The sequence below is a fragment of the Brachionichthys hirsutus genome, chromosome 5 (assembly GCF_040956055.1).
Source record: "Brachionichthys hirsutus isolate HB-005 chromosome 5, CSIRO-AGI_Bhir_v1, whole genome shotgun sequence".
Classification (NCBI taxonomy): Eukaryota; Metazoa; Chordata; class Actinopteri; order Lophiiformes; family Brachionichthyidae; genus Brachionichthys; species Brachionichthys hirsutus.
Genome location: NC_090901.1, coordinates 13,837,076 through 13,852,518, shown reverse-complemented (window position 1 = coordinate 13,852,518; position 15,443 = coordinate 13,837,076). Strand labels below are relative to the sequence as shown.

General features: G+C 43.6%; 1 protein-coding gene across 1 annotated transcript in view; it reads left to right on the top strand.

Annotated features, from left to right (window-relative positions):
* Positions 1 to 11,315, top strand: part of LOC137893559 (capping protein, Arp2/3 and myosin-I linker protein 2-like) — a 37,185-nt gene extending 25,870 nt beyond the window's left edge. Inside the window, 10 exon segments of the mRNA XM_068738968.1 lie at positions 2,263 to 2,363; positions 3,634 to 4,462; positions 5,114 to 5,218; positions 5,969 to 6,005; positions 6,493 to 6,561; positions 7,359 to 7,615; positions 9,023 to 9,152; positions 9,474 to 9,563; positions 10,638 to 10,806; positions 10,808 to 11,315. Coding sequence (XP_068595069.1) covers positions 2,263 to 2,363; positions 3,634 to 4,462; positions 5,114 to 5,218; positions 5,969 to 6,005; positions 6,493 to 6,561; positions 7,359 to 7,615; positions 9,023 to 9,152; positions 9,474 to 9,563; positions 10,638 to 10,806; positions 10,808 to 11,315 — 2,295 coding nt within the window.
* Positions 11,316 to 15,443: the final 4,128 nt, after the last annotated feature.

Genomic DNA, 15,443 nt, shown 5'->3' with positions numbered 1-15,443 from the left:
TTAAAACAAACATGTGACAAGTCTCAGAAAGATCCTGATGACCCACAAAGGAAAAGGATTTAAGAGATTAAGAGTTCAAAAATAAGAACATGATGATTGTGTTGCACTGCGTGTCTTTCCTCTTCCTGTCTCGACCTGTTTACATCATTTCTTTCTCTCAGCCCTTTCGGGTCATTGAACATCAATGGAGGGAGGATCAACAGAAGAGGGAAGCAATATCAGAAATAATCATCAATAAAAAAATTAGATGTAGGTTTCCTGCAGGAAACAGACACAGAGAATGAGATCGACTGGGCTATGTGGTGAAATGGACAGCATGTCCTCTCACGTCATTTCTCTGCTGGTGTTGCCATCCTCTTCTCTCCAAGGTTGGATGTCAACATCATCTCCAGCACAGAGCTTGTGACAGGCAGAGCTTCAGTTGTAAGAGCACCAAGACAGGAATTCACCTTTTGTTTCATTAACATCTACGCTCCAGATCACGGCTCAGGCATTTTTGATCACATACAACGTTATCAACGACCACCAGCAGTGTTGTTAACCCATGGGACGCTGCTGGAAATTAGATTACTGTGGGTCAAAGACAGATGAGGAGGAGAAAGGTTGATGTGTTGTGTGTCGAGGAGAGCAGGTGGAAAGGAAGCAAGGCTAAAAGCTTAGGAGCAGGATACAAGTTGTTTTATAATGGAGGAGAGGAAAGAGGAATGGAGGAGGGGTTATCTTGAAAGAAGAGTTTGTGCAGAGTGTTCTAGAGGAGAATTGAGTGTCGGATAGACTGATGAGTTTGAAGCGGGAGATTGAGGGTGTCATGTTGAATATTGTTAGTGGGTACGCTCCACAGGTAGGAGGTGAGTTAGAGGAGAAGGAGAAGTTCTTACGCTCCACAGGTAGGAGGTGAGTTAGAGGAGAAGGAGAAGTTCTTACGCTCCACAGGTAGGAGGTGAGTTAGAGGAGAAGGAGAAGTTCTTACGCTCCACAGGTAGAAGGTGAGTCAGAGGAGAAGGAGAAGTTCTGGAGTGACTTGATGAAGTGGTTCAGAGCATCCTAGCAGTGAGAGAGTCGAGATTGGAGCAGACCTCAATGGACATGTTGGTGAAGGAAATGGAGGAGATGAAGAAGTGATGGACAAGTTTGGTGTTCAGGACAGGAACCTAGAAGGACAGATGGTGGTAGAAAGGAGATAATGAGCCATGGTGTACATGTAGTGTGCTAGGAAGATGGAAGGATTATTTTGAGGAATTAATGAATGAGGAAAATGAGAGAGAACAATGGAGAGTTGAAGTACCTGTTGTGGACCAGGACGTGCCAAAGATTAGCATGAGACAAGATAAGAAAGGCAATGAAGAGGATGAAGAATGGGAAGGCAGATGTGGAAGTGTCTAGGAGAGGTAGCCGTAGAGTGTTTAATGGAGTTATTTAATACAATCCTAGAGGGGAGGAAGATGCTGGAGGAATGGAGGAGGAGACGGCTCAGAGGTTGCTATAGCTTCGGCCTTCTTTGGACAGACACTGCCTATCTGCTGCTGAGGAGAACTGTCCGACACAATACCTACAACCTTCATTCATGCTTGTGTTGCTTCCTATCAGGTGTTCCTATAGCACTGACTCATTCTATGAGAATAGAATTTAGTGATAACACAATTGAACAGGTTTTACTTTTACAATGTGCTATGCTGTTGTGAAGAACTGTCACAAGACCCTGCCAAATGATCTTGGAGTTTTGAGAATGGAATTTCTGTTTTGAGAAAGGAGCCAAACCAATGGACAAAAACTGTAATCTGGTCAGCAGAAGGTTTGCTTCCATACAGGTCCTCTTCATTTCTTCCACATGCAGGGTGGGAGGTGGGGGAGCATATTCCAGGGGGCCAGTGGGAAGAAGCCCCACCCCTGAATATATATATGTAGGGGGGAAATGCCCCCGGAAACTCCGCCTATGCTGTGAAGCGACTTCTGTATTTTCCGGACTATACATCGCATTAGTCAATCAATGCCTCATAAGGAAGAAAAAAAACATAAATAAGTCACACCTGAGTATAAGTATAAGTCGCAGGACCAGCCAAACTATGAAAAAAAGTTTGACTTATAGTCCGGAAAATACAGTACATTGAAATAATAGTTTGATAACTGAACGGCAACAATGTACATGAAGAGAAAGTCAGAGAAAGTGTAATTGTTTTTGCTTAAATATAGAATAACATAATAGATAGTCAATCAACAAATGTGAGATGTACCACTATTCGTATATTCAATTTCATGTTACAGGATGTTTCAAGGACAGAAAATGAGAGCAGTGAGGGGATGGGCAGAGTGGATGAAGGAGTAGAGGAGTTCTTCACCAAGAAAATCATACCTGACTATGCACTGTAAGTTTAACTAACACACACACACACACACACACACACACACACTCCCTCTTCACCGTCATGGTGAAGAGGGAGCTGAGCCGAAAGGCAAAGCTCTCCATTTACCGGTCGATCTTCGTTCCTACTCTTACGTGTGGTAACGAGCTTTGGGTCGTGACCGAAAAAACCAGGTTGCGGGTACAAGCGGCTGAAATGAGCTTCCTCCGTGGGGTGTCCGGACTCTCTTTTCGAGTTATTCCTCATTTTGGGAGCCAAGGTGAGACTTCAGTCCCTCCAAGCCTGTGCCAAGTCCATAGATCTGCCGATACAGTGCTACCTGTTGGCGTAAGATGGTATCCATTCTCTGCCATTCCTCCATGGATCGATCCCTGAGCTTGCGGCTCAGGTTCTCTATCCAAGCCATCACACGGTCGCCCAAAGCCCCATAAAGCACTTTTAGATCCATAGTCCGTTTACCACAAACTTTGAAAGCCAGCGTCTTAGAGACTTTCCGGTACACCAGGGCAACTCCCAGCCCAATTAGCAGATGCCCCACCACCAATAAGCCAAATAGCCAAATATCTTTAATGTCCTCTACAGATAGGACTGCGAGACAGACAACTCTCCACTTGTCCCAGGCGTCCCTCAAGTAGCCTGCCGCGAAGGTCCCATCTGGACATGTCGTTTCCCCCGGGATGCTGTTCCTCGATAGAAAAATATGATCAATCTCACTAAGAGACCAAGTAATCAAGTCCATTATTTTAGTTGACATGAGCGCAGCAGGCAGCGGTTCCAAGAAAGTCAGCAGACAGATGAGATGAGACAGAGACAGAGGTTGCCACAGACAGGCAGACAGGAGGGGGAGCAAATAGAAACATGTCCGTCCTCTACAAAGACCGGAAGAAGAACTGATCCTTGCAAATATAATGGACATCTACCTTTAGATTGAGCGCTGTTGTGTAATGTCTGTCCATCTTGCAACTTTGAACTGAATTACAGGATCAACCCGGCTGTTCATTGTCATTCAGGTCAGGACTTACCTAGACTGAAGCGCTAGAGGCCTATCCAGGCCATATTTCTGACCGGTAGTGATGTCAGTATGTTGGTCCAGAACAAAGCTTCCATCAGAGTGACAGACCAACAGAATGATCAGGTTTTTGGTTTGTGTGCTGTTTGCATGAGCATTCTTGTCGTGCACCTGAACTGAGCATGCCTTCTGTCTTGTAGCAGTAGTTGTAGTATTGAGTGTCTCTTCTTGTCTGTTGCTTTTTCTGCTGTCTCCCTGCTGCAGAAAATGCCAGTGGGAAGAGTCAAACCCTGTCCAGGCCACTCCCACAGAGTCAAGTTACACCCCGTCAGCTTTAACCTCCTTTTCATCTTTGTCTGACATCACTTCTACCATCGTTACTGTTACCACACCTGTCCCATCTACTGACACACCCTTTCCCTCCACTGAGATACCACTCCTGTCTACATCCTCCACTCCTCCTCACCCCTCGTCTGTCACCATCACCTCCACCACACCTCCCACCAAAAACATCAAGAAAAAGTTTGGTGACTTCTTCGCCTTCAAGAAGGCTCGAGCTACTCGAGCCCCCAAAGCAGGAGGGGGAGAAGGAGGAGGAAATGGGGTGAAGGTCAAAAGGACCTCCATTGCAGACCTCATTCGACCCCTCCGTGAGGCCAAAGAAAGGGAGAGAGAGAGGGAGAGAGAGAAGGGGAGAGAGGCAATGTCAGTGGAGGATGCTAACCTTTCTAATGATGCAACCACCACAGAAGGAACCATTGCTACCAGCCAGCATCTCGCAGACGATGTACGGGGAATGATGGCACCTGCATTAACAACAGCGACAACTCCCAATGAGACCATTCCCACTCGCCGCTCCATCACAACAAGCCATGACATCACCTCTACTACGATGCTGCCCAACCTGGAGGAAGAGGCTGTCTTTGTTCCAGGGGTCACTTCTCCTCAAACGGAACAGGAGAATTTGGGAGGGACTCCATATGGAGAGAGGAGACTGAGGGTAACCAAGAGGTCGCTGAGGGAGGGGAAAAGCCAGAGTCTAATACTGCTGACAGGTTTAGAACCTGAAGACAAAGATGACACCCACAGCAAGGTCAGTCTGGTAATACACATCAGTTCATCTGATAGGAGCAGGTTTCTATTTGAGCGCAGTAAATATCTAAACACTGTGTATTAACAGGACTGCCATTTGCGATGGTATACAGTATTTCTAGTTATTTTGTGAGCATGCTTGATGTATCTTGGGCTTTCTGCTGTTTTCTGGTCTATTCCTGGTCAAATTCTATTGATGCCCTTCACTGTTTTACCTCTCCATGCTGTCCTGGTCAATTTAGTATAACATGCATTTCCAGAATAATACGAGAAGCACAAAGGGTTGATTTTTACATTTATAGTACCTCAAGTTATTTTGATAGGCATATTATTAAATGGTGCTGACACTTTCACTTCTCTACAATGACTATTGTTCTCACACAACAGTGTCTGAACAACACCGCTGTACTGTGTGAATGCTAAATAGCTAGCTAGTGTTCGATGAGCTAAAGAGGTGGGAGGCGTAACAGTTGAGACATATATGTTATATATATGTTATATATCATTCAAAAATGTCACACCTCCATAATGTCTGTCCATCTTGCATTTCCACAGAGGTACGATTTGGAGCTATTTCCACCGCTGCTTCTGTGTGTGTGTGTGTGTGTGTGTGTGTGAATACTGCTCTAAATGGTCATGTATCATATTTCAGAAACATGCGTCTGAGAGCACATCTAGTTTTGAACAAAGGCTTCAGGCAATGCTACATAGAATCGGCGTGGCAAAAACTCCACCTGCAGACACCAAGACCAGCCAGGTAAGATGTGCGGGAGTAAGGTCTGATGGGCATGGCCATTGGTTTTTTTATGTAATGTATGTACAGCACACCTATGAGCTTGGTCAGAAGTGTATTTGTGCTCTGAGACGTTGTGACACCTCCTGATCTGCCCTTTGTCATATGACCTGGCATGTTATGTCAGGTAATAAAATAATGAGTGCTGTATGTATATTTCTATAAATTCATATATTTATGATCAGTATATTATCTATAGTGGTCGCTCTATACCATGATCAGATTTGGATAAAATTGTACTTTTGAAACAAACATGCTGGTTTCAACTTATCAGTGATGACATCACACCCATTAAGTCCAGAGTACAAGCCAGTGGACCGGTTATGGCGCTGTCATTTTAATGTCAAGAAGTCTAAGGACCAGATGAAGTTGAAGTATCAGATGTAGTTTTAGCACCTGACCTACATTAACATTAAAACACGTTTATTATTAAATGATGGTTTCCAGCTGTGATCATTTGGCTGCTGAAGTTCCCGCTCATTACAGCGGCATCATGATTAACAGGAGGAATGGACAAAATGTATAAATTGACAATTTGTATTTCAAAGGAAACATGCTTTGAGGAATTTATGAACAAAAAACTAAGAGCAAAGTTTAAAAAATATATAAGCCATCAATTTTCATGAACTATATTATTATAGAATGGAAGGATTTGACCATTACAAAGTACAAAAACAAGTTGTTGATTAAATGTTATGTCATATTGTGTTGTAGAATAAAGATGAAGAGCTGAGAAAAGCCAATTCTGAAGGTAAGCTGAAACCATTAATGTACGAGGAACCTCAACCTCAGCTGCTAATGTTTCATTTAATATCTGAGTACTTTTATGAAAAACCCATTTTATGTTTTTACTGTTGCGTCACATTAATGACTTACAGGAAAATCAGAACTCACCTTTGGTCTTTTTGACGTTAAATAAACATTGATCCACATGTATGTTTCTCCTATCATAAAAGTAAAGTGAGTTGTGGGGAATAGCTACATAGAACGCGCATTGTGACAGATTAATTTAGTATGGACATCTTTCAGATTGCTAGTCGAGAGTCCAGATTTCTTCTCTTCCAGTTCCTTGTCTCTGAAATTTAGTTTGTTCGGTAAAAATAATTAGTTCCATCAATTACAGCTGTATAATTTTATTAAAATGCTTTCAGTTGGCCAGTCTTCATATTCCATTCACTCATGCACCCTTGGGTTCTTATTGCTGTCCTGCTATCTGCTGTCTACCATCTGTCTCTCAGGTACCATCCTGGACAACCCTAAACCACATCCCACATACCATAACCCCAGAACAATGTCTACTTCATCAGGTAAGGGTCTGATGTTGAGCTATGTTCATCCTTTTAAACATGTTGTTCATTGCTAAAAGTATTTAAATACATTACTGTCTATGGTGTCAATTTCCAGTCAGAACTATGCAAGCAAGCAACCCATTTATTAAACTATGGGCCTAATTAACAGCTAATCCTAACCCTAACCTGAATTTAAAAAGCAAACAATCCATAAACTATGGGCCTAATTAAGGAATAATTCCAAAGAATCATGGAACCAAAGTGTGAAAAACAATTCAATGAAAACAGGTTCAAGTTATTTATATATGAATTCTGAATTAAATGTTTTATAAATACATGCCAAATAGTTTTAATATTACATTGTTTTTTGAATGTAGCCTCATTCTAAATTTGATATTTGCTACATGTACAGAAGCATAACTACCTATGGAGCTGTCCAGTGCTGATCCTGAGGGTGAACTTCAGCACTGGACAGCTCCATATAGAGCCAACTACATATGGAGTTGTCCAGTGCTGATCCTGAAGGTGCCGTTTTTCCGCAGCATTGATTCGGGGAATGTTCTTTATCTTTTCCTCTTCGGTTGTTTTTTTTGGTTTGCGCATGTCCATGACAAGACATGGTGGTGGTTTTTTGGTTCATATGTTTCTTGTAACTTAGTCTATTCTAGGGCGTACGCTACAGCATAGCGCTGTAGCTAGTATTTAATATTGTCATTACTGTTACATGTTGCACAACCTCACCGAGTAAAATTCCTAGTCTCTGAACCCTCATTGACAATGGCAATAAACTGATTCTGATTCTGATTTGTTTGCAGCAGACCCAAGGCCCCCTATGAAAGCTCTGGACCCTATTCGACCAGAACCTTGTCTTCACCAAAAGCTCACCCTCCCCGAGCGCCCAGCTGGCCCCCTTCCACCAAAACCTGCCATTGCTACTAAGCCTCCTATTCCAATCCCGGCTGCCGGAGGGGGAGTCCGTCCATCCTCCGCTCCTCCTTCCAGCTGCACAGGAGAAAGAGTTCAGCTCAGACCTCACACCCATGATGGCAGCCCAGTGGAGGTGAAAGCACAGGTATAATGTACCCAGTATAGGGACAGATAAACATTAAAATACGTTCCTATTCAAAATCAAATCTACCATTTAATGCCCACCCCTCCCGTAAAGTTTAATGAAATTAATTTACTTCTTCTCCTTCCTCTTTGGGCTTGTCCCGTCAGGGGTCGCCACAGCAAATCAAAGTCCCAGTCGATTGCATGCTTAATTCTGCCAAGGTTTTTTACGCCGGATGCCATTCCTGGCTCAACCCTCTGCATTTATCCGGGCTTGGGTCCGGCTCAAGGCAGACACTACAGACTTTGTTTTTTTACTATCTTACAACTACAAATTGTTTCCTCCCTGGCAGAGGTATCTAACCTGTGATGAAGTGTTTGCTTCAGTTTATCCTTTTTTTATCCTGTGAGCAACTTGATGCTACAGATAGTTTCCTTATGATTAAACTTCATGATCTAAAGAAATTGGAGTATATATATTGTTCCGCTCCGACGGACGCTACAATATATATATACACTGATGCAACAGTTAGCTAAAGCTGGAGTGGCAGAGGGGATGTATAATACATCCCCTCTGCCACTCCAGCTTTAGCTAACTGTTACATCAGTGTAGGTACCCATATACTTAAATCTTTTAGATATAATTCATACTATTCACTTGTGTATTGTGAATGGGGTGGCACAGAGCAGGGAGCTGCGCTGTTGTCTCACAGCAAGAAGGTTCTGTGTTTGATTCCTTTCTGTGTGGAGTTTCTATGTTCTGTCCGTGTCTGAGTGGGTTCTCTCCAGGTTCTTCGGTTTCCTCACAAATCATACAGCTTAGGTGAATTGATCACCCCAAATTGTCCGTAGGTGGGAGTGTGTGCGTGAGTGGTCGTGGCCCCACGATGCACTGGTGACACATTCCGGGTGGACCCGGCCTCTCACCTGCAGTCAGCTGGGATGGGCTCCAGCAACACCCGTGAGCCACAAGACAGCTAAAGCTAAACCGACTGTGGGAGAGACAATTGAGGTCGCCTACAAGAAGATGAATGGATGGGTCAATGGGTGGGTGGATGGATGGATGGATGGATGGATGGCATTGTGAATTAAAAATGATGTGCAGTAACAAGTGCAAGCCAGAGGATGGCAGCATTGTACAAGCCAGTTATTTAGTCACTGCAGGAGCACTAAAGAAGAAATGCCCTGTGCAAATCAAGATGTGCAACATTGAAAGGCAAAATAAAGGAAACAATGATGCCCATTTTTCATTGGTCAGTGCACATGTTGCATTTTGGGAAGTGTGACGTGAACTCAAGTCACCTGACCCAATTCTACAGCAGCACAATCTACAGCATCCAAAAAGATTGGGGGGGTCATTAGGAGTCATACAAGATTGAATGCATTCATGGTGGAGTCCCATTGAGCGCCTGCTGATCTCTGTCCCTAGAACAGCAGTGAGGATGGTGTGCAGGGTGCAGTCTCACCCCCCAGGACAGAACAGCTTCAGTTGGCCCCATCTCCATGGAGGGGCGCTGGCCTGCAGGATCGCTGTGAGAAAGCCCAGTCAGCAACAGATGGTCAGTAATTCATCCAAATCCGGTCTGGAGACTTGTGATCAACGTGCACACTGGTGAATCCATCACAGTGACTGGCCTTATAATGAGCACATAGGCATCGCTGAGGCTGTCGCACGATGGATTTACACAAGCAATATCACGTCAAATAATATTTAAAAATGGTTTGTTCAAGAACAGGGTTTAATTATAGACGGCGTGGGAGTGTTAGTGTCTGCTAAATATTGGAAGGTCAATAAGCTGAGACAGTGTGCGTGTGCGTGTGTGTGTGTGTGCGCGTGTGTGTGTGTGTGTGTGTGTGTGTGTGTGTGTCCATACTTCCAGAGAGTCTTCCGAAGTCACATCATTACACGAAGCCTCTTCCACAACGCAGAGCTGTGTCTGTCCATGAGGACGCCATGGCCATGACACAAGGTGAGATGACCACTTTAGACCACTAGTTAGCGATACAAATTCCAATTTAGGCCACTAGTAAGCGCTACTAATCCCACTATAGACCACAAGTTAGCGATACAAATTCCACTTTTGGCCACTAGTTAGTGATACTAACCCCACTTTAGACCACTAGTTAGCGATACAAATTCCAATTTAGGCCACTAGTAAGCGCTACTAATCCCACTATAGACCACTAGTTAGCGATACAAATTCCACTTTTGGCCACTAGTTAGTGATACTAACCCCACTTTAGACCACTAGTTAGCGATACAAATTCCAATTTAGGCCACTAGTAAGCGATACTAATCCCACTTTAGACCACTAGTTAGCGATACAAATTCCAATTTAGGCCACTAGTAAGCGCTACTAATCCCACTATAGACCACTAGTTAGCGATACAAATTCCACTTTAGGCCACTAGTTAGTGATACTAACCCCACTTTAGACCACTAGTTAGCGATACAAATTCCACTTTAGGCCACTAGTTAGTGATACTAACCCCACTTTAGATCACTATTTAGTGATACTAACCCCACATTAGACAACTAGTTAGCACTACTAATCCCACTTTAGACCACTAGTTAGTGCTACTAATCCCACTTCAGACCACTAGTTAGCAATACAAATTCCACTTTTGGCCACTAGTTAGTGATACTAACCCCACTTCCGAACACTAGTTAGTGATACTAACCCCACTTTAGACCACTAGTTAGCGATACTAATCCCACTTTAGACCACTAGTTAGTGATACTAATCCCACTTCCAAACACTAGTTAGTGATACTAACCCCACTTTAGACCACTAGTTAGTGATGCTAACCACACTTTAGACCACTAGTTAGTGATGCTAACCACACTTTAGATCACTAGTTAGCACTACTAATCCCACTTCAGACCACTAGTTAGTGATACGAACCCCACTTTAGACCACTAGTTAGCAATACTAATCCCACTACATTTAACTAGTTAGATAACTTGAATGACATTAACTTAGCATTTACTAATACTAGCAATACTCTGCCTCTGAATTTGCACGCCTCTGTGTCCTTGTCAGAGCTGAAGACAGTGTTACAGAGGTCACCCATCCGGAACCGGGGCAATAGAGCAGATCTGCCTCGCTGGACCAAAGATCCTTCCACCCTAGAAGAAGCACACAGAGCTCACAGGGGTCTGTCAGTCACGCTGTTAACCTCACTTTTATTGTGTCTTCCTGCAGTCTCAATATAATCACCCATCTCCCTGTCTTCTCTTCATCCACCCAGCCAGCGACACAGGGAAACAGAAAGAGCAGCTGACGGCAGACAGGACACCAGCTCAAACCAAGCACCCCCCTCCAGGAGTGGATGAAACCTCAAAATCAGGCTGTCCCTCCTTTACAGCTCAGGCTCCGTCACTCTTGAGTCCTGATAAAGCTCTGTCCCACCTGGAAAGTCGTCCAGCACCGACCCAATCCCTGCCAAACCCTCTTGTTACCTCTACATCTCAGAAAAAGAGTCCCAACACGGTCTCAACATTTGGCCAAACTCGAGAACAAATGCCAGCATCTTCACCATCCCAGGAAAAGATCCTTAGCACAATCCCAGATGTGTATGTATCTCCAGAAAGCCCTCCAGTGAGTCCTAGGTCCCAAAGGGATAATGCCCCTAGAACAGATTCAGCCACAGTGGATTTGAGAAACACGCCCCAGGAGGGAGGACAGGCAGTGTCTGAACAGCACACAACAAAGGCATAGCCATTGGACCTCCGAAATGAAAAGCACCTATTACCCACTTCCATGAGAGACACCTGGAAGAGGGAGCAGAGGTCCGTGACGCCACCGGTCTGAGAGGAGCGTGGATCCGATAGAGAAGAAGGACGCTCCATCACATTTCCTGTGAGCCAGAAGATGCGTTTTTTTGTTTTTTTTCTTGTCAGTGCACAATCATAAATGTTTAGTTCATGCAAGGCTTGATTTGTGTTGGACCTGACTGCTGGGTTGATTGTGTCGACAACCAGGAAGTGTAGCGACGTAGCCGGACGCAGCCTGACCACACGTCTCCAGGGACACTGCGTCCACAGCTTCACACTGCGCCAACAAAACTAGCACAATAGCAGATATTTTTCTACAGACTATTTTATCTCCTGTCCAGATATTGATCATGATGGCGCTGGATCATCAGGCGGTAGTTTTTTTGCTCATATTGAAACCGCCCAACAGAATCTAACATTCAGTCTGAGCTCACCTTTCCACTCTACCGAGCTCTATCTCACACCTGACGACAGCGACCCAGCCCAAAATAAAGTCCTCCACGGTACACCGAACTAAACTCGCCGTTTAGTCTACACGATGGCGTTATAGTCAGGTGTGTTGTATTATTAGGACTCTCCAGATAACTAAAGGGACGTTAGACGTGTCTGTAACAACCACTATATTTCCCCGAGGTTTAAATGAACGATTACAAACTGATCAGAAAGTTTAGGGGGTCTTTCCATTGCAACCGTTTTATCCTTTAGTTGTGTTAGAGCCCCCCCCAAAAAAAGAGCCATTTGAAGAAACTTTTGAAGCTGTCATGTAAACGGGCCAACCGGAACGCTGAACACTGAAAACAAACAGCGACCCACTTTGTCTTTGACTTTTTTGCAGTTCCAGCCTTATTCATAGAAGTCGAGACTAAACAGCTATTAAAGCCAGAACAACAAAACTACGACATTGGACCGCATGATTCTGTTGGTGCTGCAGACTGTGTGGAGTTTATTAGAACCAGCACTGTGATCTTATTCTATAATATTGACATCCTGAACTGCTGCCTTGTCCAACATGCTTCAGCATTTTCTATTGTCCTTGTCTTCAGGATCAGTTAAAGAATGATTCCGTGTGAATGCAGCAGGCTTTGCATTTTTATCACAAAACATGAAAAAGTTAACACAATATAAAATATGAGATTAAGTATTTCCTCAAAAAAATGTTTTTTCAATTCCAACCATTAACTATCATTCTTTGTAATGAAATGTTTGTTTTTATCAAACAATGCTTGACTTCATGATATTTTATTTCTCTGTATGTCAGCGACGGCATTAATAGTTTAAATAACATACCAAGACATTAATGTCACTTCTTGTCTTTGATTTGTTTCCCTTCGTGTTCACTAAATATGCAAGAATCTATAACTGTTCATCAATGGAATGAATATTCATGCATATTCATGTCCGTCCCCTAATTGAAAGTTTCCATCCTGCGTTGTGTTTGACCCAAAGCACAAAGGTGGCCCATCGGGGGCATCCACCGCTCTCAGCTCTATCAGTGGTTCCTACATTAGCAGAATTAGAATAGGGTTAGTATTTAATAAATGCACGCCACATCACCGGAGGACAAGATGATGTCCGGAATGTATGTCTGAATATAGTGAGACAACAAAGGACCTATCAAACTCTCAGGGTGCTCGCGCAGAAGGGTCTGTGTTCAGCTCCCTGTGTCGTCGGTGACCTGAGCCACTCCAGGGGAGAATTGATTTTCTATTGTCATGTTTATCGTTGCCTTGCACGCACAGAATCTATACAGAACACCTATACTTGTTAATAATTAAAATTATGAGCGGTCATAATCTGCAGTGTTGTTATTTTGGGGGCGGGGTTTGTCAGGTGCACACAATGAGCTGTTTTGTTGAGTCTTAGAAACTAATGCTGCCATGGTGACATCAGAGTATTAGCTACCCGAACAATATACTGAAAAATACTAGACTATAATAATACTAAAGTCTGGCAGAGCTACTTTTACATCTGTCACAGGGATTCTGTCTTTCTCCCAGTCACTAAATCACATCTTTGCTCATGTTCGAAGCGTTTGTGTTGTGTTGTCTTGGTAGTTGTTGATGAAATGATATGAGTTTTGTTCAATCATTGTCTTAATTAAAACCACTTATCCTGTTGCGGGTCACAGCAGGAGTTGTTTTGTCTACGTGCAGTTTTAAAGGCTGGTTGTGAGGGCCAGTGCTTGAATTCATCTCTTCACTGCAGAAATCTGGCATCACTTCAGAAGCGATATAGAATTCAGTTAATTATTCCGTTTCTCGTGCGGTGCCCCAATATCTTTATATGTTTCATAAGAATGTACACCTAAACATACGAATATTCCAAGACACTTGCAAACCGAGGATTGGGACACGGCAGTACGAGCAGAGTACACCAACGATATGTACAATCCTCAAACAGAAGGATTCTATCAAGAACACAAAGCCTTCCAAAGGCAGAACTATCATGTCTAAGTTTATGCAAGTGTACCTGTAAGGTACGATCAGTGAATAAAGTTTCGGTATATGGAAAAGAATGATCTGACATACAATTGATTTGAGTTACGAGATCGGTCCACGAACGAATTCTACTCGTATATCGAGGTATTACTGTAGTTTGTTTAACAAGAAATTATTCATTTTCACAACAATCACTCGATCCACCACAACACACGACCAATTTGAAAAGCGTTACGTGCAAGATTTAGGTGATGGGTTCCTGACATCCCTCTTCCTTCACCCCCATGAATGTGTACGTTATGAAGAGGCAGTACGCTTTATTCAGATTGGTTTGGAAGGCCTTAGAGACAATCCTTCACAACCGCATAAGATGTGCTCCAAAAGCCCAACACAGCCCGATCAGAACCAGGTCACTGGTTCTCTTCAGGAACCCTGGGCACCTTTCACCGCAGGGGGTGGACACCTCAGACATCGACTGTACTTTAATATGCTCTACTGGCTTCTATCAGGCTGCACCTGGCTAGGTTTAATTGTTGCTTCCTGATGGAGGGCAGCAAGTCCCCAAAAGCAGAATCTTCAGTTATCAATTCAGTTCAGTTTTATTTATATAGCGCCAGATCACAACATAAAGTCATCTCAAGGCACTTTACAGGATTAGCAGGGAAAGACCTGCAGGGAAACACAGAACCCAACTTAGAGTCCTGTCCTGTAGAACCACCTTCCAGGTTCAGTCCAGGAAGCAGGCGCCCTCTCTGCAGTAAAGAGCAGGCTTAAAACATTCCCTTCACGTACAAATAAAGCTTGTCCTTAACTCGACTGCAATAGGCTTAGACTGCTGAGGGCTTCCCATGATGCAGTTCTCTTCACATCAATGTCCCATTAATGCACAGGGTTAATGCTGACCCAGCATCACTGCGGTAAATAGAGCATTAGCTGGAGTTAAGTGTTGACAGATACGTTTAGTTGTGATTTGTCACAATATTTAAATTTATTAAATTGCTTGTTTGACAAAACCTTTTTGAAACCTTTTCTAACATGTAGTTTTCATATCATTTTTTAACTCTGTCTTGCTTGATTTGTGTTTTCACTTCCTTTAGTGATTGTATTTGGGTCGATCAGAACTTCTAACAGAATCAGAACTACGGCAGCCAAAATCAGACGGCTTTCATTTAAACATGTTTATTGTTTAAGGGAGTAATTAATATGCAATGCATTTCAGATTTTAGACACTTTGAGAATAATTCATGGTTTATTGAAGTTTCACTTCTAGAAATAGACATCTACAATTCATTTCATTTCATTTCATTTTCTAACCGCTTATTCCGCTATCGGGTCGCGGGCCAAGCTGGAGCCAATCCCAGCAGTCAATGGGCGAGAGGCAGGGGACACCCTGGACAAGCCGCCAGTTCATCGCAGGGCAACACAGAGACGTACAACCAGCCACACACACACTCACACCTACGGGCAATTTAGTGTCACCAATCAGCCTAGGCTGCGTGTCTTTGGAGGTGGGAGGAAGCCGGAGAACCCGGAGAGAACCCACGCAGACACGGGGAGAACATGCAAACTCCTCACAGAATGGCCACAAGCCGGAGACGAACCTGCGACCATCTCGCTGTGAGGCAACAGTGCTT